General features: G+C 40.9%; 1 protein-coding gene across 3 annotated transcripts in view; it reads right to left on the reverse strand.

Annotated features, from left to right (window-relative positions):
• The window catches only part of CHD6 (chromodomain helicase DNA binding protein 6), a 2,211,516-nt gene that overhangs the window by 1,870,767 nt on the left and 316,216 nt on the right, over positions 1 to 24,533 (reverse strand). For all 3 annotated transcript variants that reach the window (XM_044090190.1, XM_044090189.1, XM_044090188.1), the window contains one exon: positions 1,139 to 1,288. In XM_044090190.1, the coding sequence (XP_043946125.1) occupies positions 1,139 to 1,288 (150 nt within the window). The remainder of the gene's footprint in view (positions 1 to 1,138; positions 1,289 to 24,533) is intronic.

Below are 24,533 nucleotides of genomic sequence, written 5' to 3' on the forward strand. Positions count from 1 at the left end.
TCATGGGGGCAGCATCCCATTCATGCGAGAAACTACAATCCCGAACCCCTTACTCAATACACGCTAGTGCATAGTTGATGAACCAAAAGGAAAGGAGAATCTTTCCCTTTTATAAGCCCCTGTTCAAGTTAATTTTCACATTCACTGCTGTTGGTACTCAAGATTTTCATTGAATTCTACAGCTGTTCCTCACACGTGCTTCAGTGACTGCTTAAGAATATAATGTACAGTCTGAGTGGGAACACTTTTGCAGTATAAATCCTTATCCATGGGAATTAGCCACTGGAGGATGTCTGCTTCCTGACAGACTTCCTAAGCTTTATGACATCCCTAGAGCACATTTACTGTCCTCCTTCACTTGAGATGTCACATAATTCACAGTTGAAAAGGCACAACAATCTACAGAAATTCATAGGTAGGCAATAGGCTAGCTACCCTTGCTGGCCATTTTATGCCTAGCCAGTTTCCCTTTTGGTGCTCAAATTAACCTATCCCATTTGGTATTATATGGCTTTATCCATCCCATGGTCAATTATTATATACTACCCCTTACCAGAATAAATATGATCATACCATAGATACTTTGAGGGGACCATGCATGGGATAAAACATTTAGGTGTTGCAACTATCCATTAGTAGTACAGGGGAGCAGTCCTGGGGTAAATGTTCTGTTTCCCATCTGTTCTGGGTATCCTATCTATTTCAGATATCATGTTTTTGATGGACGGCCATCAGCAAACATGCCTAATTATGGGGACAAAAACAGAACCCTGTTCCCCAGACTATAAAGCCCCTGTGGACCTTAGTGGTTATTCCTACTCCAGACTCCCTAGAATATGGTGCCTGAAACACTGTAATAGAGGTTCCCAGGTTGTGGCAGCCCCTGGCAATACAGTGACATAATGATCTAGAGACTAATATAAACATTGCTCCTTCCACATTCCCCCTGCCCTCTAAGTGCAGAAAATGTAAAACTCTCTGTAAAGAATAGAAAAGGGGGGAGACCATACAGTGGCAGTGACCCTGTGCAAACATTTATAACAGTAGTGACAACAGCCACCACCTTTCAAAACAAGAGTCATTTAGTTTAAGCTCTACAACACAGAAAACCACTTCTGAACATGGTGTTTTTTCTTACCTCTGCTTGCCAAGCTAATGTTGATGCTGAAAGTGCAGAAGCTCTCCCAGGTCCTAGAACAGCTATTGTCTCTCCATCATCATCTACTACTTTAAAATCCAGGTCTTCATTATACCTCCTTCGTTTCACCTGCCGACCAGAGCGACGTTTCTGTTTAAGAAGAAAGAAAAATATCAAGACTACTTTTGCATTTGCTGGACAGCCAAACATGCAAGTGATCCATGTAACATATTCTCCAACACTTTAGTAATAACAAGGATAACTGAAATAAAATTTCCAGTAAAATGGTGATATACAGAAATAACATGAGGTAGCCAATAGATCACAGAGACTGGGTCTTGCCGGGGGAAAAAAAAAAAAAAAAAACTTGCACTGCTCCAGCACAGGCCCTCTTTTCTGATTTTCCAGATGTTCACCTAATAGCCAGGTTGCCCTTCAAATGTTGTTTTTTTTTTCCCAATCAGGAGAGAACTAAACAAGTTCTTCTTTCCTTGTATAAATGTTCATGTCTCTAAATAAACTTTAAATCATATCACTGGGGTGATGCAATACAGTAGCACATACTTTTTCAAACCCCAAAACTTTAATTTTTGGGGGCAATGGGTAAGAAATTTGGACAGCATCTGCAGAGCAATACCAATAATTATAGACAGAACCGCTCTATTACTGCTGCATGCTCTTGTGGCACAAAACAATGGCTTGGAATAGAGTAGTCAGGTGGACAGAAGCAGACTGGCAACTTTTTCCTCACAGAACCTTCCTTATAATCCTTTACTTTTTTGTGCAATCACTACAGATACCTCAAAAGACCATATCATATCAGACCTACTGTACATCTGCAAATCCAAAGGGAGGATAATCTCCCACTCAAGAGATTTAAATCTCTTTTGCACGTAAACAGAATGGATCAACAGCCAAGTACCTACCTATTTTTCATATTAAAAATTAAGACAGTTTTGAGCTTCTACAATAGTATAGGTCAGGCACACAAATGCAAAAAGATTATCACCTTAGGATAAGCTCTTTGCGCCCTCCAGCTGACATGCTCAAATAAAGTCTTTTCTTGTAGTTTCTGTAACAAATTCAAGCATGACCTCATGCAGAAGAAACTTAAAAGTTTACTAATCAGGAAGCACAAGTGGACTCAACTGAAACAGAGGATACCCTCCTGGAAACAAGATAAAAGCACCAGAGGTAGACTGCATTCCAAATCTTCAAGGAATAAGGATCACATACATAGGCTCATAGGTAGTTACTAGGCTATTGGCCCTGGGGTCTATATAAGCCTAGCCAAAAAAGTTCCCTGGCTTTCGCCACCCAAGAAAGTTATTTTCCTGCACCCCTGTCTAGCAGAGCCACAGAAGAGATCCACTGGGTGAATTTATTATTTCCCATCCAATTGTTGAGATTTTTCTTATAAAATAATCAGCCCTTGCAAGTTTTGAACCCAGGACCCTGCACACCATAGCCACATCAATTTACCATCCTTATTTATTGGATAAAGTTTGATAAATATTGATATTACCAGTTAGTAAGTTATACACTGTAATGTATCGCCAGGTTCATGCATTTAGTGTGATATATAATAAAAGGTGTTTGTGAAAAATAAGCGAGGGGGAGGCAATTATGATTAATGATGCCTAGCACTTACTTGCTTTCAGTAAGAACCTGGGAATTAGGGGTATGTAGGGAAAATGCAGTAGACTGGGAGGCTATTGCTCTACCAAAACATCTCTGAGAGACCGCTAAGGAGGGATCAAAGCAAAAAAAACTTACTGTTGGATAGGGAGGCAAACAGGTTGCAGCAAGGCTTGCCCCCCCCCCCAATCAAAACTCTGCTATCACTGAATTTAGAGACCATTCATGAGGCACCAGCATAGACCAGCAGAGCCTGTCCTTAAGGCCACTGAGCAAACTGGGGATATGTATTGTGACTAGAAAGCAATGCAAAGCTATTGCCCATTGCCACACCCTTATATGCTTTTCAGCGTAACAGATAAGACCCGATTCCCCCTTATCTGTTGCTATACCAAGCTAATGTCATATTGCCCATTTGAATAAAAAATCAATCCCAGAGGAAGATTTTTCTAGAGTTCCTGTAATGCCAGCAGGCCTGCCAGCATCTCTAGGACACTGATGTGAATGTTGGCCTTCTATTAACTCCCTAATCCTTGAACCATCATCCCATATAATACCCCCATCCCAAGAAGGTATCTGTGGTGACCACCACTGTTGGTGGTCATGAAAGTCTTCCATTATGTGTGTAGGGATCATCTCTCCACCAACATACATGTTGCTTGCACAGATTGATTATGATGAATGATGCAGGTAGAGGTTGATATAGTTAGGACCACTGAGCTAAGCCACTATAGATTTCTCAAATACAGCCAAGCAAACTGAACCATACGTATTAGATGAGGTCATTAATCCCAGAACTTTGAGGAACAGAGCAGCTATGAGTGAAATGGCTACAAGAAGGGCTTGGACAGCTTTAGTCAAAACCTGTTTTCTTTTCAAGGGGAAAGATACTATTGACATAATCATGTACAGGTGACATACAATGCACTGAATTTTCTGAATGGGTTGAAGAACAGATTCCAGGCGGTTAATGGAGAGTACCAAGGACAGACAAAGCTGAAGCAAACAGTCCATGGTTTTGACAAACAAATCCATCGCTAGAACCAGTCCTCTAGAATTAATCCCAGAACTTTGAGGACCACAGCAGCTATGAGTGAGGTGGCCCAAAGAAGGGCTTGAATAGGTTTTGCCAAAACTTGTTTTCTTTTCAAGGGGAGAGATGCAACTGACATAGTCAAGTACAGGTGACATCCAATTAACTGAATTTTCTGAATGGGTTGAAGAATAGATTCCTGGTAGTTTATGGAGATTCCCAAGGATAGACAAAGTTGGAGCAAGCAGGTCACAGTTATGACAAATAAGTCCATCGCTGGAGCCAGTCCTCTGTAGCAGGGAACACCCTTATTCCCCAGAGTCAAAGGTGAAAAGCTACGACTGCCATGCACTACTAAATCAGTAAACACCCAAGGGGGCTGTGTTGAAAAGAAATGGCAGAACTAGGAATTGAAAGTAACTGGTTCCTAATCGGAGGCAGAAAAATCTGTCAGACACGTTGACTATTTTGATATGAAGGTAGGCATCCTGGAGATCGACAAAGCACATCAAGCCATCTGCATGAAAGTAATAGAAAAAAGATAATACAATAAGCACTAAGAAAAGAAGGAACAAAAAAAAAAAAAAGATTTGGGTAGATGTGAAGGAGATAATGTTATAAAACTGGATGAAGTTAAAAAGGAGATAATGGAGTAAAATTGGATGAAGTTATTAAAGTTACTGAACTCAGATCAACTTGCATATACAGACGTAACATTATAGTCGAGGGCAGGTGGACAGTAAATTTCTTAAAAAATAACACATTTTACAAATAAGGCATGAAGAGAGTAACAACTACAGTACACAACCAGAAGACAATACAGTCTAAATTTAAAAATAGAGTAGAGTAAAAGATTAGATAAAGATATTACAGACCATAAGAGAAAAAAAGTGTTCCTTATGCTTGGCTACGCAACTAAATAAAGACATTTAGAATTTTTATATGGAAATGTTTGCACAAATATTTCTATAACCTTACAACAATTGTAATATAACACCTGAAGGCATCAAAGTCTATCACTTTGTAACATTTCTACAGTTTGATGAGGAATAACCCAACCAAGGCATGGGCACTTCCCCTGCATGTTGATATAGAAACTTTTATGCCATTTGCTCATGCAACTTTAGGATTCCTGACAACTTCCTGACAGTAGGGTTAAGAGCAAACTCTGCCCGATTTCAATTACAGGGCGTAAGAGTCCCACATCTGTAGCATGTCATCCCCTAAAATACTTCAGACAGTAGCCAAGTGTGTTCTCTTCCCAAACGTGGTATCTTAATGTCCTGCCTGTACAGATGTCATCAACTCCATGCTCTCTGTTGTACAGCTAACAAAGGGCAAAACTTCACCATTATGGATCAGCAACCGCTGCAGATGTCCACACTGCTGTGAGCTATCCAGACATCCCTGTCTTGTAGGAATTAGCCCAGAAAGTTCTGCACCAAGAGGTCTGCATCTAAGTCTGGTTCCTGCCCACCACTGGAGACAAAGCAGGTAGGTTAACAGAATCTAGTCCTCTTCAAAGTCTGAAAAGATCATGTAGAATTTCCTGTTCATATAGTGTAAGCTCTCAGACAAAAATCCCAGTTTCAGAGGAACCTGATGGAGCTTTGCAGGGAAAGATATTTGAGCTCAGGTACCAACATCTTCTTCCCAGAAAATGTTCTGCGGAAACCTATCAGTCATGCAAATTTTCCTGTGGTTGTTGTTCTAAGACTATTTACTTCTTTATTTTTTTTAACCTAATGAAGGTAAACTTGGCATAACCCAACAACACAGGTACTGCTCATAGAAATACAGTGCATAATTATGTCCCCCACCAAAATTCCTCAGTCAAGCAGAAAAATCCCAAAGGTGAAAAATCAGCCTTGAATACCATGCTATGAGGGAATCTCATTCATCAAGCTACAGGAAATGTAAAAAAATTCTGCACAATTTTGGAAAACCATGGCAGTTATGGGGCTTGAACAATGAAGATACAGAACTGCCTTACATGGTCTGCTTTCAAAGAAACATTGTCAACAATCCACCAACACCTCTAGACAGTGAGGATACAAATAACTTAAAATGCATAGCAACAACAAGCTATACAGAATTCTACAGGGATTATGGAGTTGTCCAAGGCTTTTGTCAGTGTAACAATCACCGCTGCAGGGCCATCACTAGCATATACCTACGTATCAGCTTGAGACTCAACCCCTTCAAAGATAATCTAAAAGGAACTTTTACAGATGATCAGTAACAGGCTGCTATTATAAATTCTGCACTCAAAGATTAGATTAAAGGGCATAAATATATCAAAACCTTTCTGCTCCATATGGACATGTCGTAACATCTGGTGCAGTGCTCTAACCAAAGGTCACACAGGAACCAGCATATGTTTTGGTAGCATTGCATACAGCAAAACACTCAACAGCAACCTTTCACAGTTTGGCAGTTATATTACTAGCAACCCAAAAGTAGAAGCTCTAGGTGCCAGTAGTCAATTTACTCAACACTCCTAGCAAACTTATACCCTAGTTCATGGCACACAGACTCTACAGAGATCTTATTTCCTAGGAACCATGAATTAAGGACTCAGTGTTAAAATGGTACACCAGCCCTGTTCTCCACAGTGAACTCTAAGAACCATCCCTGGTACTCTATCAATACACAAATCAGACACAACATATGCAACACCTCACATGAGATGCGGTTGCTCGTCCTTGGATAGCATTGAAAACTAAGTTTGGTGACTGATCAAGCCACGGTCTTAGGTATTTGAAGGTAGAGATTCTCTCTATGGAATGGTCATCTAGGTCAAAGATAACTAAAGAGTCAGGTTCTTGCTGAATTTCCTGTGGAGGTCCAAAAAGCGCAGCTTTGGTCATGGTGTGATGTAGAAGCAATTTATGCTTTATGAGCCACTGGAGGGCTCATGCAAGTCAGAATGGAGTTGGCAGTGAATGCTGGCAAGAGAGTGACCTGATCAATAAATGACCATGTCATCAGCATAGAGGACAAGTGGAAGATGGGGGAGGCCACAAGGAAGTTTGTTAATGAATATGGAGAAGAGGAGGGGAGCAAGAATGGATCCTTGTGGTACATCTTTGGTAACTGGTGCAGATTCTGATTGGGAGGATCCTACTTTAACTCTGAAGTGTCTGTCAGTTATGAAGCTTTTAAACCAGGGAGTGGTGTCTGGACTGATATGAATTTCAATTTTGTTTTGGCAAAGACAATGGTCAATGAGGTCAAATGTCTTTCGCAGGTTCATAAATAGGGCACCTGTAAGGAGGCCATCATCAGTTTAGCAGGATGCCATCAGTTATGACCAGAGTGCTGTCATAACACTTCGTCCAGACTAGAATCCATATTGTTTGGAGGAGAGCAGGTGGTACTGCTGGATACGGAGGGAGAGTTGGGTGCACACTGCTTTTTCAAGAAGTTTGTCCAGAATTGTGAGGATGGAAACTGGTTTGTTTTGGGAGGGGTTTAATTAGAGCAAAATCTGTGGCATGATGATTTGTGTGAAACATGGATTATATATGTGGGTGAGAGGAAGACAAATCCTTTCTGCACTGGTATATGAACCAGAGGTTTATGCTGTCAGATCCAGGAAGGATATCAGTAGAACAAAGACTTCTTTGGGTCATGTGCATTTGCAGTGGAAGACAGATGAATGTTGGCGGGGTGGGACAATGCATGACCTGTAGGAGGTGTGAAGTTTAGTGATGAGAGACTGCTAAATTCTTTAAGGAAATCTGGAGTACCACACTGAATTGTGTTTTTAGACAGGGTATAATGACTAAGTTTTTTCCCTATAAGTAGGTTAACACACTTCCAAAAGCGTTTGGGGGTAAGTAAGAGGGTAACTAGTTTCTTTGGAGATGTTTTTGTGCCTTCTGATGGACTTCTTGGCTCAGCAAGACTATAAAAGGAGGTGCGGTTGTCAGGTATGGTGGATCGGTTTCCATTTTTGCCATGCTTCATCCCTTAGAGTTACAACAGTTTTGAGTTCAGTGGCTAGTCATTCACTTTTGGTGGGTTTAAAAAGAAACTATGGATACGTTGGAAAAAACTGTCTTGCAAATGGAGTAGAAATCTGGTTAGGCTTTCAGATGCTGTGCGAGGGTCATGTAAGGAGAGTATATGGTTTCAGTTGTGGGCTGTGAGAAAGGTTCTGAGTTTACATTTGTGCTACTCTGGTTCTGAAGGCTTTTTTAATACCTTTATTGAATAATCACTTGTGACATAGGCAAATTTATATTTATACAAAAGTAATCAAACTGTACTAACAAATTAACATTAACTAATATTATACTTCACATATACTGCTATATATCATCCAACCTAAACAACATTATCTAAATTATTCAACTCCTGCCCCTTTTTTTAAACAAGGAACATCTTTATTAAACCATCACTTACGACATAAGCAATCATACATTTATATAAATTAAAACAAACCACACATATACAATCCTAGTTGCAAGCATTATACCTCACAAACCATGACACACTCCCAGTTGCAAACATTACAAATCACTTATAAATCGACCCAATCATTTTCAGTCAAACATTACAAAGCTCATTTAAGTTCTGCCTTCTTTTAAACCTCATTCCTCCCCTATATGTATTGTTCCCACAATTCACATTTTTCCTATGTAGTTTGCCCCTACCCTTTTCTAAAGTTCTCAATTCCAGTTGCTTTCTCTCTGCTACTATATTCACTACTTCTAATATAGTTAGTTTAGATTCTGATTTCCATTTTCTAGTAACTGCTTTTTTGGCAGCCACCATAATTAAGACACAGCAAGACTTTACCATGTCTAGGCAATTCCAATTCTGTATCATAGCTATTAATATTGGTGGCAGTTTTTTTTTTTGGGGGGGGAGACAGTTACTAAGGATGTTAGTGATGAGTGATTTGAATATCTTGGGAAGCAAGAGGTGGTAGACAGGCTATAGCGATCAGTAGTGGACTTCCTTTGTGAGATGGAAATTTTAGGAGAATCCAGTTAGGACTGTGGTCTGAGGATGACTTTCCTTGGGCAATGACTTCTGGGTATAGGTTACTTTTGTACAAAATTATAGAGCCTCCGCCTTATCGCTTGCCTAGTCTAGCATCAATGACATACCTGTAAGAGGTTAGAAAGTATCAAATATGGGGGAGTCTTTTTGACCCAGGATTCTGTGATTGCTAGAATGTCTGGGTTTTGCTGTGAAATAAAAGCACTTATGTGATCTAGCTTGTTTCTTATGCTATGTGCACTGAGGAGGGCACAGGCCAGTGTAAGAAGGGAATAGTTCTGATGTTGAAGAAAGGGAATTGTTGGGCTTGGGCTGGGTTCAATGTTACTCTTAAGGAAGAGTATAAAGACTATGGAGGACAGTCTGAATGAGGTCTTTGGTGTTTTTAGGCACAGAGAAAACTGTTTCTGAATCTTAGTAATCATAGAGAAGAGTGATCCTGACAATGGTGAGCTTGGAAATATATTTGGTCTGATTACTGGGGGGTTGTGGTGGTGGTTTGTTGGTAAGGAAGTTATAAGACGTAGATGTAATACATAGTGATATAATGACTGGATGAGTGTCTTATGAAGATGTTTGTTATTTGTAGTAAGGGATGAAAGATGTGAACAGGAGAGGAGGAGGAGATGGAACAGGGTAAGTTATGAAAAGAAAACCACATTACTAATAGGCTGCATGTTGTGCTTGTACAGGATGTTATAATTAGAAGTTATGTACTTAGCATAACTTGGCATCTGTGTTGTCCATTTTCACTCTTCCTCACTATTGGGTCTCAGATCCAACCATCGGATCTGACTTGGACGCTTTTTACAGACTTTGATCCTAACCTCGAGCTTCTCCCTCTACTCACAATGCTATACCCTCACCACAGCTTTCTTGGATAGTTTGCTGCCTAATTGTTTACAGTACCAAGAGATTGTAAGGAAAGAAGAGAACCAGAGGCAAAGTTCCTACAAATTCACTCAATTCTCTAGGACTCACTAGGTTGGGAGATGGCTGGGAGGGAAGGTGAGGAGGAATGAAAAAAGACAACGCAGATGCCAAGTTATAGTAAATATATAACTTGTAAGTTTGATGTTGTCCTTTTTTATTCTTCTTCACTACTGTGTCAGAGTCCTCAGCTATGTTACTCTTGGGTGGCCTCAAGGAAGGATATTCTGGAGCACTGCTGAACCAATATAAGCTCTGCTTCTGGAGACAATGTCCGAGTTGTAATCATACAGTCACAAAGGTACGAGTCTTCGACTATGTGGCTGTGACACTAAAATCAATTGAAGCTCTTTAGGAGAAGGCAGATGAAGTAGCCATAGATCTAGCAGAATGGGCTTTAGGAGGATGAAGTAATTGTAGACCATTCTTTGACTAAATTAGAGAAATACATCCTGTAATCCATTTGGCCAGAGTAACCTTGGAAACTGCTTGGCCTACGCAGGTAGGAGAAAAGGATACAAATAGCTGTTCAGATTTCCTATACTGCTTTGTTCTATGAAGGTAAAAACAAAGTTGTGATGCACATCAAGAAGGTGTAAAACATATTTGCCCTTGTTAGAGAAATGAATAGACTGATTAATATTAGTCTCTGTGGCCACCTTAGGCATAAAGGATAGACTTGGTATGGAGGCATACTCTGTCTTTAAGAAAAATGATGCAAGACGGTTTGGATGACAAGGCCTGAAGTTCAGAAACTCCCTCGTCTGACATAAAGGCTACCAAAAATATGGTCTTCCAGGAAAGAAATTTCATCTCACAATCACTAGTTGGTTCGAAGGGCTTTTAAATGAGGCCCTGGAAAACAACAGTGAGATCCCATGACGGACAGGGGTCTTTTTTTTTGGGGGGGGGGGGTTAAAGTAGAAAGATCCCCTTCATGAATGCCTTGCATAATCTAGATGTACAAAGGGAACCAGAAACATAACTAGTCCCTTCCTTGAAGAGCGAAGTAAGAAACAGAAGGATGGCTGAAAAGGGATCAGTAATCCCTTTGGAAGCACGAAGAGCAATCTTTTTCCATTTGCTTCTGTATACTCTTTTAGTGGAAGATGTTTGGGAAGCTAACACTATGTCTCTTACATTTTCCTGTTCTTTAAAACTGCCTTATTTAGCAAGCAAGTGAATAAAGAACAGGAAAATGCATATTATGTTTATAATGCTATTTTAACTACTGTTCCTTTAAATTTTAAGATGGAGACACCAGCTGATTTTAATCATGGTTAACCATGACTATTTAAACTTGATTTTTGTAAATGTTGGTATCTGATGAAGTTCAAAGAACTATTTGGACAAAAAGTGCTTCATTAAACTTTGTGGATTCAGTCTTCAGTGAAGTTGCCAGTTGTTTTTGTAACTCCAAAGAAGACATCATTTGCTGGTGATCTTGGGGATCCTTCTACTTCACTGAAGCCCGTGTCCTTTGTGAGCGACTCCAGAGGAGAGACTGTGTGCCTCCTTTTGCAGAACTTCTTACGATGAACCTCCTCTGAGGGATGGTCAGGGGAGGTATCAGAAGAAGTGGGGACTACCCCTGGAGGAAGATCTCGCAGACTTCTTGGGGCAGGCTGACCCTGGACAAGCATGATGGGCTCAGTACTCAGATCCACTGGGGGGCAGTGGGGAGGACCAGAGATAAGAGAAGTCGGACCCCTGTGAGAAGAGAAACCCTTTCAACAACCTGGAAAGCTGATGGACCCAGTGAACTCCCATTCCTCTCCCTTGGAGCCGAGGTTGCCAAGCAAGAGATGGCGGGAATAACCCGGGAGCAGCAGCCTCCAGAGCAGTCGAGAGTCAAAGTGTTAAGGGGAAGGGTTGGATCCAATGCCAACCTCTTGGATCAGAGACCCACTCTGATCCAAGAACATCGGAGCAGAGATGGTCAGAGTAACTGTCAACGTCTAGGAAGGGTGGTTCCTCGGATCAAACACAGACTCTCTCGGGTATCTAGGAATCCTGGGACTCTAAAGTGTTTAGTTAGATTGGAGAAAGAGAGTGGATAGTTTTAGCAGGAAGACTCACGGACCAGAAGGGGGACAGAATTGGCAAAATCCCCACCTGAATCGGAGTTTTGAGGAATCTCTATATCATCCTGTCCATATCAGATAAACTCCTACAGGAGCTGGATAAAGTAGTTAAAACAGCCCACAAGTGTCTCTTAGGAGTATGCAATAACACTGCAGGTAAGACTGATGAAACGGTCCTGACTGAGTATTCAGAAGTTTGGCTCCTAGCTGTAGGATCCTTAGATCTAGGATCCAAGGTGGCGGTAGAAGCCCTATGGGAAACTGGAACAGAAATTACTTCTGTCAGATCCAAGGAGCATTTTGGATCCATGAGTAACAGCCAGTCGCTGATCTGAGGAGTTCAGATCAGAGGGCTTTGAAACCTTTGCTGGTGGCTCATATGAGGCCCTCAAGATTTAAGAGGATGCTTCTTTGGATCCGAAGATCCATGATGACTCAGAGAAGGTTTAAGCCCCTGGAGAAGATGAAGAAGACGCAAGCAACAACCCTTTTAGGATCAACTTATTCCTGCGGTCTGCGATTGCCTTAGGGTTAAAACCCTCACATACACGACAGGAAGACCTTAAATGTTCTGGCCCTAGGCAGTATACACATTCCTCATGTGCGTCTGACTAATAGAACAAATAGAACTAATAGAATTGCACTTTACCAGTTGTCACCCATTTTCACAGAAGCGTTCTGTTGTTAAGGGTCAACTGGTACGTGCTGCAAGAATGGTAACATTGGAAGATGATTTTATCGATGAATGTTTGAACTTGAAGACAATATTTTTGGCAAGGGGTTATCCGGAGAGTATTCTGGATCAGCTGATTCAGGAAATTATTGAAAAAAGGCAGCACCAGGTATATGTACCACTATTACCGGTAAATATGGATAATGTCACGAACACTACTGGTGTTCACATTAACATGATGAATGAGTCTAGTAATGTTGCGGTATCTCATAATTTGAGTTTCGATATGCTTGCTGAATTTGACAATTCTTTGGGACGCACTGGTAGAGAAACATCTCTTAATGGTTTGGAGGATGACACATTTAAATCTACATTTATTACTACTTTTAGCCAGGATAGTAGTACATGTATAAATATTATATCTAAGAATTGGGATTTGTTTAAACTTTACCCGAGTATTTACAATAAAGTAGGATGCCAACCTCGTGTTGTATATAAGAGAGGGAGGAACATGAAGGACATCTTGCAATCAAAGAAAATGAAATCAGTATTGAATGGAGGCATGCATAAATGCCAGAACTGTAATTATTGTAAATACATAGAGGAGGGTACACATTTTTCTGTTACTAATTGTACATATAAAATAGGTTTTAAATTGAATTGTAATTCATCTTTTGTAATATACTTGGCTAGGTGCAGATTATGCCAGGCCTTCTACATTGGGAAAACTGTGAGGAGGCTAAGAGACCGTATATATGAACACGTATATGCAATTAAGAATTTGAAATTGGAAAACGCTTTAGCCAAACATGTGGCTATTTATCCTGACCACAGTTTTAAATTTACTGCAATTGATCATACACCGATAGATCAGAGGGGTGGACCTAGACCATTAAAATTGGAAGAAACTGAATTACTATGGCAGGTTAAATTACATGCCTATTGCCACCCTGGAATAAATGATACGTGTTCTATATCTAGTCGTTTAAAACTTAAAAGCCTTAAGAGATGATAATACATTTAATTTAATAGTATTATGGGTTAGCAATACATTTAAAATGTTTTTTTAAAAAAATGGTGACAGAAAATGGGGACATTTTATGTGCCCTTATATGTTGTTTTCTAATTTTAACATTAGTACAAATATGTTTTAGTATGGAGTTGTATTATATTTGGTAGTGTTGCTTTTAAAATGAATAATTGGTTAATTGAAGCAGGTTTTTTAGTTGAAGGGTAATTGTGTAACTATATTAATGTGTATTGTCAATGAGATGTTTCATTTCTGAAGAAGTCAGGCATTTGGCTTGACGAAAAGCGCTTAATTTATTGTATCAGTAAATATTTTTTGCTACATTACTGCTGTGTTGCGGTGTCGTTGTTCTACGTTTGCTTATTTGACTAATAGAACAGGCAGAGCAGCTCTTAAAACCCAAAGGTTTGTCTGACATTCTGAAGGAATCACAGAAGAAAAGAAACAGTTTGCTGAAAAATATCAACAGCACTTGCCTGAAAATAAGATAGGCATACTTAACAGTCTTAATAACAGTCTAACCAAACTATAAACACTAGAAAAAACTTTTTTTTTTTAAACAATAAGTCAGAAGGTGGGAAGGCCCTGACAAGAAATGGAGAGTGAGAAAGGAAGGCAAAAAGAGAGCGTAATGCCTTTGAAAAATTTACTGGGAGTAGAAGTAAAGTAAGAAATAGGTAAAGTGTCAAAAGGGGAGAGAAATACAGAAACTGGAGTACAAAAACTTAGCTTAAATTGCTTGCAGTTGCTCGAAAACAGAAATCGGAGTCTGTTCGCTGAGGTGGCAAACGAGATCTGAGAAAGCTGAAGAGAGGGTAGAACATTGTGGGTAGAGGGAGAAGCTCAAGATTATGATCCAAGTCTGTAAAACATAGCCAAGTCAGATCTGAGGGTCAGATCAGAGACCCAATAGTGAGGAAGAATGAAAAGGACAATATCAGGTGTGGGATTTAAGACTTCCAGTAATATTGTAGTATTAGACTATGAGGGTAGTGAGATAAGAGTGTTATGTAGTTTTATGGTGGTGTATTTTTAAGAAGTGTGTCTTCAGTGTGTGTGACAGTGGGTGGAGATCAAAGCAAATATAATGGGTGATCGGGAGGTGGCTAGGGAATTGGGGGTGGAAGGACAGCAAAGCAGGAAATAACTCCCACTGTCTTGGGAGTTAATCACTCAAGGCCTGTGTACAGCAGTGAACTCAAAAAGGGTAGGTACAGATGTACGAATTGTTCAGAAATGAGAGCTTGGAGAAAAAAGACAATGCTAATAAAGTACAGTTTTGTACCTACCATAAATGTAGATGTCCGATAGGTATGCATCTGCAGTCCTAACAAATGGGTTGTCCTGCCTCAGGCAGCCCTTCGGTCGGCCGGATTCCAAAGTCTGGGTCTGGCCTCGGCTGATGTCGCACTTCACCCGACGTCATAGCTGCTGTCAATTGGGTATAAAGGCATCAGCCGACGCCATTTTCCTCAGTGTTTCTTGCCACAGATGCCAGGTGCCCTCTAGGAAGGCTAAATTTGGATAAATGCAAATGATTCCAAACAGTAGAGAGCAAACAAAAATAAACATATATGTACATATATACAAACAAATACACCATAATAGATTCCCTCAGCTAGCTACAAGATGGGCAAATACCCTAGGAGTACCACAGAGGGGAAGGAGGGTGGGTAATCCTGACTGCAGATGCATACCTCTCGGACATCTATATTTATGGTAGGTACAAAACTGTACTATGTCCTTCAAGGATGCATCTGCAGTCCTAACAAATGGGTAGAATACCATAGCCAAACTGGGGGAGGAGGCACTAAAAAGATTATGGTGCAGTTAAGATCCCTTGCAAAACAGCAGTGGCAAAACCTGCTCGGGATCTGGAGTATAAAGGCAGATTATAATGCTTGGCAAATGTATGCACGGAGCTCCAAGTAGCAGCCTCTAAAATGTCTTTGGTAGCCACTCCTCGTAAGAAAGCTGTAGTAGTGGCTGTAGCCCTTGTGGAGTGAGGTCTGATGTTTTCTGGAGTTGTCTTTCCATGAAAGGAGTAACAAAATCTAATGCAATTTCCTATCCATTTTGAGATTGTCTGTTTTGAAATTGCTTTTCCTTCCATTCCTGCTGCGTATGCTACCAGAAGCTGGTCAGTTTTTCTATTGTTCTTGGTTCTGTCCAGGTAGTAGCGCAACTGCCTGTGTACATCCAAGGTATGCAGTAGTCTTTCCCCCCTGTTCTGTGGGTTGGGGAAGAATGTTGGTAGGTGGATTGCTTGGTTCAATGATACCCTGGAGACCACCTTTGGCATAAAAGTAGGGTTAGTTCTCAAGGACACTCTATCCTGATGGAAGATAAGGAAGGGCTGTACTGCCATTAATGCCTGTAATTCAGAAACCCTTCTTGCTGAAGTGATTGCAAGCAGGAAAGCAGTTTTCCAAGATAAGAACTGTAATTCTGCTGTTGCTGCTGGTTCAAAAGGGGGAAGTGTTAACTTTTCTAGCACAAAGTTCAGGTCCCATGTAGGCAAAGGTGGCTTCCTTGGAGGCTTTACATTTTTAATTCCTATCAGAAACTGCCTGAGTAGAGGATGAGAGAAGACTGGAGGATCCATGTTATATTCTGCTGAAATTTCTGATGCATGAATCTTGATGGAGGAGTAAGACAGGCCATTGTGGAAAAGCTCTGCTAAATATTCCAGGATGTTAGCTATGTTTGCCAATGATACATTTTCTCCTTTTGCTGCACTCCAAATGAGGTATCTTTTCCATTTTGCTGAATAAGTCCTCCTTGTGGAGGGTCTGCGAGCCTCCAGGATAATGTCTTTAACCCTCTGAGATAAATCTGGGTTATTTTGTTTTATGTAAGATTCCAAGCAGCTAGCTGCAGTGTTTTCAAGTTTGGATGCAGGATCTTGAAGTTGTTCTGTGTTAGCAGCAAAGGAACTAGAGGTAGAGGCCATGCGTGCGCCCGAGACATACTCCTCAGAAGCGGGTACCAATGCTGCCTCGGCCAGTCTGGAGCTATCAGGATGATCCTTGGGTGATCTTCTTTGATCTTCAGTAGCACTTTGTGCATCAAAGGAAGAGGTGGGAATGCATATGCTGTTAGGTTTTCCCAACTGAAGGATAGGGAGTCCACCTTCCAAGCAAGTGGGTGGTATGTCCTTGTGCAGAATTTTCTCAATTGGTGGTTGTGTGGGGATGCGAACAGGTCTATTTCTGGTAGCCCCCATTTCTTTGTAATGGATTTGAAGATGTCCGGATGCAGCATCCATTCGTGGGCATCCGTGGTAGTTCTGCTTAAGGTGTCTGCTAGTATATTTTCTTTTCCTGGCACAAATATGGCCTGGAGCTGAATGCTGAGGTTCAGGGCCACATTCCACAGGTCCATTGCCATCCGGCATAGAGGATATGAATGTGTGCCTCCTTGCTTGTTGATATACCACATAACTGTGGTGTTGTCCGTCCTTATCAGCAAATGACCTTGTTGAAGAAACGGTCTGAATGTCTGAATTGCCTGTTTCACTGCCAGCATCTCTTTTGATTTATGTGTAGGTTCAGCTGGTCCTGTGTCCATAGGCCTTGTATACACTTGTCTGCCATGTGTGCCCCCCAACCGAGGTCTGAGGCGTCCGTTGTGATAGTCTGGCTTGGGTGAGGGCTGTGGAAAGGCAGTCCTTTGTTCAACTGACAGGCCTGAGCCCACCACAGGAATTCTTGCTTCAGGCATGGAATTATTGGAATTTGGGTTTCTAGGCTGTGCTTGTGCTGAGACCATAAATTCCTTAGGTACCATTGCAACTTCCTCATATGTAGTCTGGCATGTGGGATCAATATTATGCAGGATGCCATGTAACCCAGGGCTTGCAGGACTTTCCTTGCTGTAAGCTGGTTCTGCGTTGTTAATGCCATGAAATAGAGTGGTAGTTGTTTTTGCTTTTCTGCTGTGAGAAATGCCATTTGATTTGATGTGTCCAGTTCTGCACCCAAGAATGTAATCCTTTGGGATGGTACCAGTCTTGACTTTATGTTGACTGTGTATCCCAAGGCCTGCGATAGGAGAATAACCTTTTCCAAATCTTTTGTTAATTTGTTCTTGTTGTCCGCTTGTATCAGGCAGTCGTCCAGGTATGGATAAATTTGAATTCCCTGAAGCCTGCAATGAGCAATTACTGATGCCAGGCATTTCGTGAATACTCTGGGCGTAGTAGATAAGCCAAAGGGCAATGCTGAGAATAGATAATGCACTGATCCTGCAAGAAATCTGAGGTATCTTCTGCAATCTGGTCGAATAGGGACGTGCAGGTATGCCTCCTTGAGATCTAGGGTCACCAGCCAAGACTCCTTGCCCAGCATGGGAAGAAGTTGCTGTAGGGTCAGCATTTTGAATTTTGGAACAATGAGATATGTGTTCAGAGCGGACAGGTCGAGAATAGGTCTCCATTGGTTTTCTTTTCTTGGCACCAGGAAAAGTCTGGAATAAAATCCTTGTCCTTGTTCCATAGCCGGTACCTTTTCTATAGCTCTCATCTTTAGTAAGTGGTTGATTTGTCCTAGAGCGTTTGTTTTTTGGTTTGGTGGTAGGTTTGGCATTCCTCTCTTCCTTGGTAGAGTATGGAAGTGAAACCTGTAACCCTTGTCTATTGTCTGTAAAATCCATTTGTCTCCTGTAATGTAATGCCAGTTTACTGAGAATAAGGCTAGCTTTCCGCCTAAGGGTGCTTCCAGTTGTTCCCTGGTAGGCGGTATCAGAGCCAAGTCACTGTGACTGCCCTGTGGAAGTGGTAGTAGCTGGATCTGTGGCAGTACTTCTCTGGTTGTTAGGCTGCCACTGACGTCCCCTGTAGGCACCTATGGATTGACCTCTGCCTCTTGAGCACCTATTTCTGCCTCTCTGTGCTCTGTTGGTGTCTGGAAAGGACCAATTCTTCGAAGGCCAATTTCTACTAAACCTAGGAGGCTGGACCTGTAAGAAATCCTTGACTGTTTGGACAGATTTTGCTTTTTCTTCCACCTTCTTTAACACTTGCTGTGCAGGAAAGCCAAACAAACTGAGTTTTTCCATGGGAGCATCCAGGAGCTTTGACTTTACATGGTCTGGTAAGGATTGCTCTTTTAACCATGCATGCCTTCTGATCACTGTACCAGTCATAGCTGATCTAAAAGAAGCCTCCAGTGCATCATAGCCGCATTTTAAGGAATGATTACTGACCTGCTGAGTGTTATTTACCAAATCCTGAAGGGACTTACGGTCTATAGGTTCAGGAGAGGATAGTTTTTTATTTAGCTGATCTAACAAAAATTCCTGATACTGAATCATGTGGAATTGACAGTTTAAGGCCCTAGCCGAAAGAGTAGCAGAAGTATAAACTTTTTTACCCCATCTCTCTAATGCTCTGGATTCTCTATCAGAGGGGAGGATTTTGGCAGTTGCTACAGCTTTGGGGCCCTGAGAAATAGTTTCAGGATCTGCAATAGGAGCCTTATACAAGTGATAATGTGTGTCCGGGACCCTGTAGTATCTGTCGGGCTTAGCAGGGGCCGGAGGAAGAGAGTCAGGGGCAGTACAAGCATCATTGAATGCATCATCCACAACTGTTAGTACTGGAGGAATGGCTAAAGGCCTATGCTGTGGCAAATGTAAAAAGGTCCTTAGTCGTTTCCTAGAATCTGAAAAATCCTGGCCCTGCCATTGAAATTGCTCCCTCATAGCATGCAAGGTTTCCCCAAAAGAAAATTCCTCAGGAGGAGAGGCAGAAGGAATGGAGTCTTCTGCGTCAGAATCCTCATATGGAGAATAAGGGCCTTCAGGAGGATTTGAGTGTTCTGAATCATCAGAGGAATAATCCGTAGAAACTGGTTCAGGGGGCTCTGCTCTAGGCCTCTTCTCTGGAGGTGGATAAGAGGCCCTGTCAGGGTGAGGTTGGGATCCCCTGATCAAAGAAATGAGATTCTCTGCCAGGCTGAGCATTTGGGAACTAGAGCTAGGCCTGTGTGAGGGGGTTTTAGCAGGCAAGGCCTTAGAAGATTTAGCTGCTTTAGCCCTAGAGAAAGCCTTGATAGACATGGATGCAGGGGGCCTAGCAGCTCCACGTGCAGGAGTAGATATGTCTAAAGGAATAGTATCTGATAAAAACTGGGTGCCTGCTACAGCAGGAGAAATTTCAGTAGCAGATTCAGCCATGCTGTGTGAGGCCTCGGCTGTAGGAGGTATGCTTTCGGCCGAAGGAAGAACCGAGGACTCGGTTTCAGCCGAAACCGAGACACTCGCGGTTGGCTTAACCGTGGTTTCGGCCGAAACCGCGGACCGCGAGTGTCGGTCCTTTTCCTTACGCTTTTTAGCCAATTGCGAAGTCGGAGTCTCCGACGGCATTTTGTAAGCAAAAGCGGGACCAAAAAAACTCCTCCGCAAACTCCGACCGACGTCTAAGTGTCCGTCGGTTGAAGGAAGCACAGGCTAGACAAGCTGCTACGTTGTGGTCTGGGCCTAAGCAAGGAAGGCAGTAAGAGTGGAAATCCTTATGAGGTATTTGTTTCCCACAAGTTAAACAATTATTTACTTTTTCTGACATCGGCTGAGGCAATAAAGAGTCCCCAACGGGGTACTTAGCTTTTTAGAAGTCTTCGGTAGTAGAAATCTCTGGATCTGACCGACCGGCACTTGCGAACAGCTTCTGCTTCGCACACCGCGCGGCAAGAAAGACTGAGGAAAATGGCGTCGGCTGATGCCTTTATACCCAATTGACAGCAGCTATGACGTCGGGTGAAGTGCGACATCAGCCGAGGCCAGACCCAGACTTTGGAATCCGGCCGACCGAAGGGCTGCCTGAGGCAGGACAACCCATTTGTTAGGACTGCAGATGCATCCTTGAAGGACATCGGTATGACAGTAAAACCATGTATGTTGTTCCACCCTAAAGGGAATCTAGCTATTGAGATAGAAGTGTTTTGAAAAGAAGAGTCAAGCAATAAAGCAGACATAGTAATACCTCCTGCCTTAACATAGTTATAAAAAAAAAAAGTACAAGTGTAAGATATGCACAACTATCAGGATAAATGTGAAATGCACCTTAAAGTTTTCTTTTTTTGTTTGCATTTCCATTGCTAAGGTGCCTGCGAAATGTTGGGTAGAATCCACTGCACAGCTGATGCTGGTTTACAGTGCGAGGGCAGGCTCAGGTAGCTTGACAAGGAAGTAAAATGCCTTAAGGTTTTCTCTTTTTGCTTGCTTTTCCTTTGCTAAGGTGCTTGTGCAAAGTGTTTGGGTAAAATCCACTGCACAGCTGATGTTGGGTTACAGTGTAAGGTCAGACCCAGGTTTGCGCCGCTTACTCACTACCTTAATCACAGTTTTGATTTCTGGGAAGTTAGGCGTTTTCCAGCTTCTAGTGAAAGCTTCCTTAGCTGCCAGCATTACTAGACACAAGAGAGAGTCCTGCCCTAAGTACAAAGGAAGCAATCACTTATCAAGAATGAAAAAATAAAGGATGGAGGTCAAGTCAACTGCCACTCCCCACATCTCTAAGACTAAGACTTACAGTTCTGCCTCCTTAAACTAGCTTACTACTGTATACTCCCAAACCCCATGCATCCAGACGTCCAGAACTAGTTACTTACAATGCCAACATCTCACACCAACACTGGAATACATGAAAGCCAGTTTTGATGAAGTGTAACAAATGTTAAATAGACATTGCCAACTAAAGAATCTACACCAACATGGCTTTGTGACAGATCTTGAAAGAAATAACAGTCTGGACCAATGCTACTCTGGAATCTTAAAGCCTGACTCCGCCTCCCAACCCATCCTACACTTAGCAACAACTAATCTCGTCACTGAGAGGATCCTACAGGTCCTACCAATAAGTCCTTTACTGTCTGAGTGGTTCCCACCTAAAATCTGCAATTCAGTTTATAAAGTTAGGACGATCTTTAATTCCAGACAAAAAATTTAAAACCCTTAAGGAATCTCTTGAGCTGTTTATAACAGAAGTGGCCTTCCTCAATTCCCCAAATGTGTTAATAAAATCACCCAAACCTACGAATCTCACATCTTGAAAAGAATCCTCCAAAAATAAAAGAACTTGGACTTGTTTAATCTACTACTCCAGGTACCATCTACATTGACCCTAGTTAGGATGACAGACTACTGGCACCAACCCTGGTAACCAATTCTTACTGTTCCTAATACTGAAAGCAAGTCTCAATACCTGTAACAATGCTTCGGCCAGACATAACTTAAGACCTCTCAGTCCACCCTGATGAGAGACGTAGCTCTCCCACATTTTATTACTACATCCAGCTGGTACACAAAGAGAGAGTCCTGCCCTAAGTACAAAGGAAGCCATCACTTATCAAGATAAGCAATTAAGATTCCCAGTCTTTAAAAAAAAAACAAAAAAAAACTCTGATATAAAACTCAGTTAAAAGCACCCATGTCTCATTTGCCCATTGGAGGAGTTAAGACCTTCCTTGCTATCTTCGGCTTCTTATCCTCCTAAACAAAAGTGAAATAAATTCTATTCAACGTACAGTGAGCCTCTGCTAAGGGAAAAAATGGTAAACCAGCCGCATTATAGATAATCTGTGCAAAGCCTGTATACTTTGCTGTAAGTTCAGCAATTTGCGATTCCACTTTCTGCCTAGCTCCTCCGTTATCAAGATGGTCCTGCCATGTACCATCCTAGTTGTTTCTGTTAAAGAAGTCCCTCTTCTTAACGCAAGATAAATAAACCCTCTCATCTTTCCTAAAAAAAAAAAAAAATAAAAAATAAAAAGTATTTGCCAAGCATAACCTGAGAGGGAAAGTAATGAATACTACTGACACTAATTATATAGCCTGACACATACAGTACAGTTGTGTACACTTACCATAAATGTAGATGTTCGAGTGTATTCACTGTTGCAGTCATTACATTTGGGTTAACTCCAAAAAACACCAAATGCTCGAAAAAGCAAAATGTTGTGGACAATTTTTTGTGTGTTGATAATTTTGGCCGGGACAATTTGAACATCATTCATAATGTTATGTATAATGTTGCTGCTGAAGGGTCTATTGGTGTGGGTAGCACCAACTGGGATAATTTGTCGGTACTTAATCTTTCAGAAATATGTATAAGCAATGAAATGTGTGACGTTTTGCAAAAAGGTACAAAGTTTGTACCCACTCGAATACCCACTTTAGCGGATGTGTTAACGGATGTTAAAAAATTTACCTGTAAGTTGTATTTAAGGGTATTTTTTTCAGATCATCAATCCGTTTTAAACACACCAACAGTAGGAAATATTTCAGAGGATAATGAATTATTGAATATGAGTATTTATGATTATGATGATGGCATTTTTTGTGAAAACAATTTTGATAATGGTATTTCGAGTGAAAATATTTCTGTTGATGAAAACAGTTCACAGCACATTTTAGGGGTGGGTTATGGGCATACTGAATTACCTAATTTTTTAGTGACAGCACTTTCACTCCTCCTAAATGTTCTTTGATTATTAATTTGTTTGAACATGTAGTAATCTCTAGTATAGAGAAGTCATATAAAAAATTTTGTAGAGAAAACAGAGTGTTCAATCTTAGTAAAAATGAATGGATGGCTTTACAAGAGTTTAGAATGAAGTTAGATAGAGTGACTGTTAAACAAGCAGACAAAGGTGGTAATTGGGTGATAATGGACACCAATATATATGAACACATTGTTGAGACTATTTTAGGACAAGATACTTATGTTAAATTGAGTAGGAATCCCTTAAAGTCTTATACTGATGAATTGAATGATTTGTTGGATGGAGGTGAAAGATTGGGATTTTTTAATAGTGGTGATGTTAAAATAAACAAGGACCCTCAACATCCATATATATACATCATTCCTAAAATTCATAAGAGCATTGTGAATCCGCCAGGGAGACCTACAATATTGGATCCTTTATTGAAAAAGTGAATACATTTTTAGATTTTCACTTTTAAAAGTATCTAACTAAGGTAGTCTCACATGTAAGGAACACTGAAGAAGTTTGTAGAGCATTATGTAGAATGGAGTGGAAAGACAATTACTATTGGGCAACGGTTGATGTCTGTTCTTTATATACCAATACTGACAAAAGATGGGGTTTACAGGCCATGTATAAAATGATGGGTGCAGGACCGCGTACTGGTTTTTTTTTTTGTCCCTGTTGGAATACAGTTTAACAGACAATTATTTTATGTGGAAGAAAGATTTTTTTCTTCAAGTTAAAGGGACAGCCATGGGAGCAGCTTTTGCTCCCACTTACGCTATAATCTATATGGGTGAGTTTGAGAAAGAGTTTATGTTTCAAAATATTTTTTTTTAATAATGTTGTTTTTTATAAACGTTATATTGATGACTTGATTTTTATTTGTAAAGGTGATGTTTCTTTATTTAAAATTTTTATGGATGATTTGAATAATAATTCACATGGGTTGAAATTCACTTTTGAAATTTCAAAATGCAATATACCGTTTTTGGATGTTGAATTTTACATAGGAAAGGATAATTTGGTTCAACATAAGCCTTTCAGAAAACCAACAGCGGTCAATAACTTTCTGCATGCAAGTAGCATGCATCCCCCTCATTTGAAAAAGGCATTACCTGAAGGTGAGTTCAAGAGAATTCGTAGAAACACTTCTGACCCGATTTTATGGGATGAAATGTTGCGTGAAGTGTTTGATAGATTGCTATCTAGAGGTTACGATGAGAATACACTTCATAACATTTATAGCAGGTTAACACAAAGGAAGAAGTTCACAGGAGGTGAAAATAGAGACTGTTCATTTAACATTTTAGAACAAGAACCAATATTTTTTGTTTCCAAATATTCAGAATTCTCAGGGACTGTTGAAAAGATTCTTAAACAGTTGTGGCATGTAGTTTGTGGTGACATTGCCACTGGGCATTTGTTCCCAAGGTGCATTACTTTCTCTTATAGCAGATATAAGAATTTGAAAGAGTTACTGAACAGGAAGTTGGAACATTCATC

The sequence above is a fragment of the Protopterus annectens genome, chromosome 12.part0, assembly GCF_019279795.1.
Source record: "Protopterus annectens isolate FY-2018-M chromosome 12.part0, PAN1.0, whole genome shotgun sequence".
Classification (NCBI taxonomy): domain Eukaryota; kingdom Metazoa; phylum Chordata; order Ceratodontiformes; family Protopteridae; genus Protopterus; species Protopterus annectens.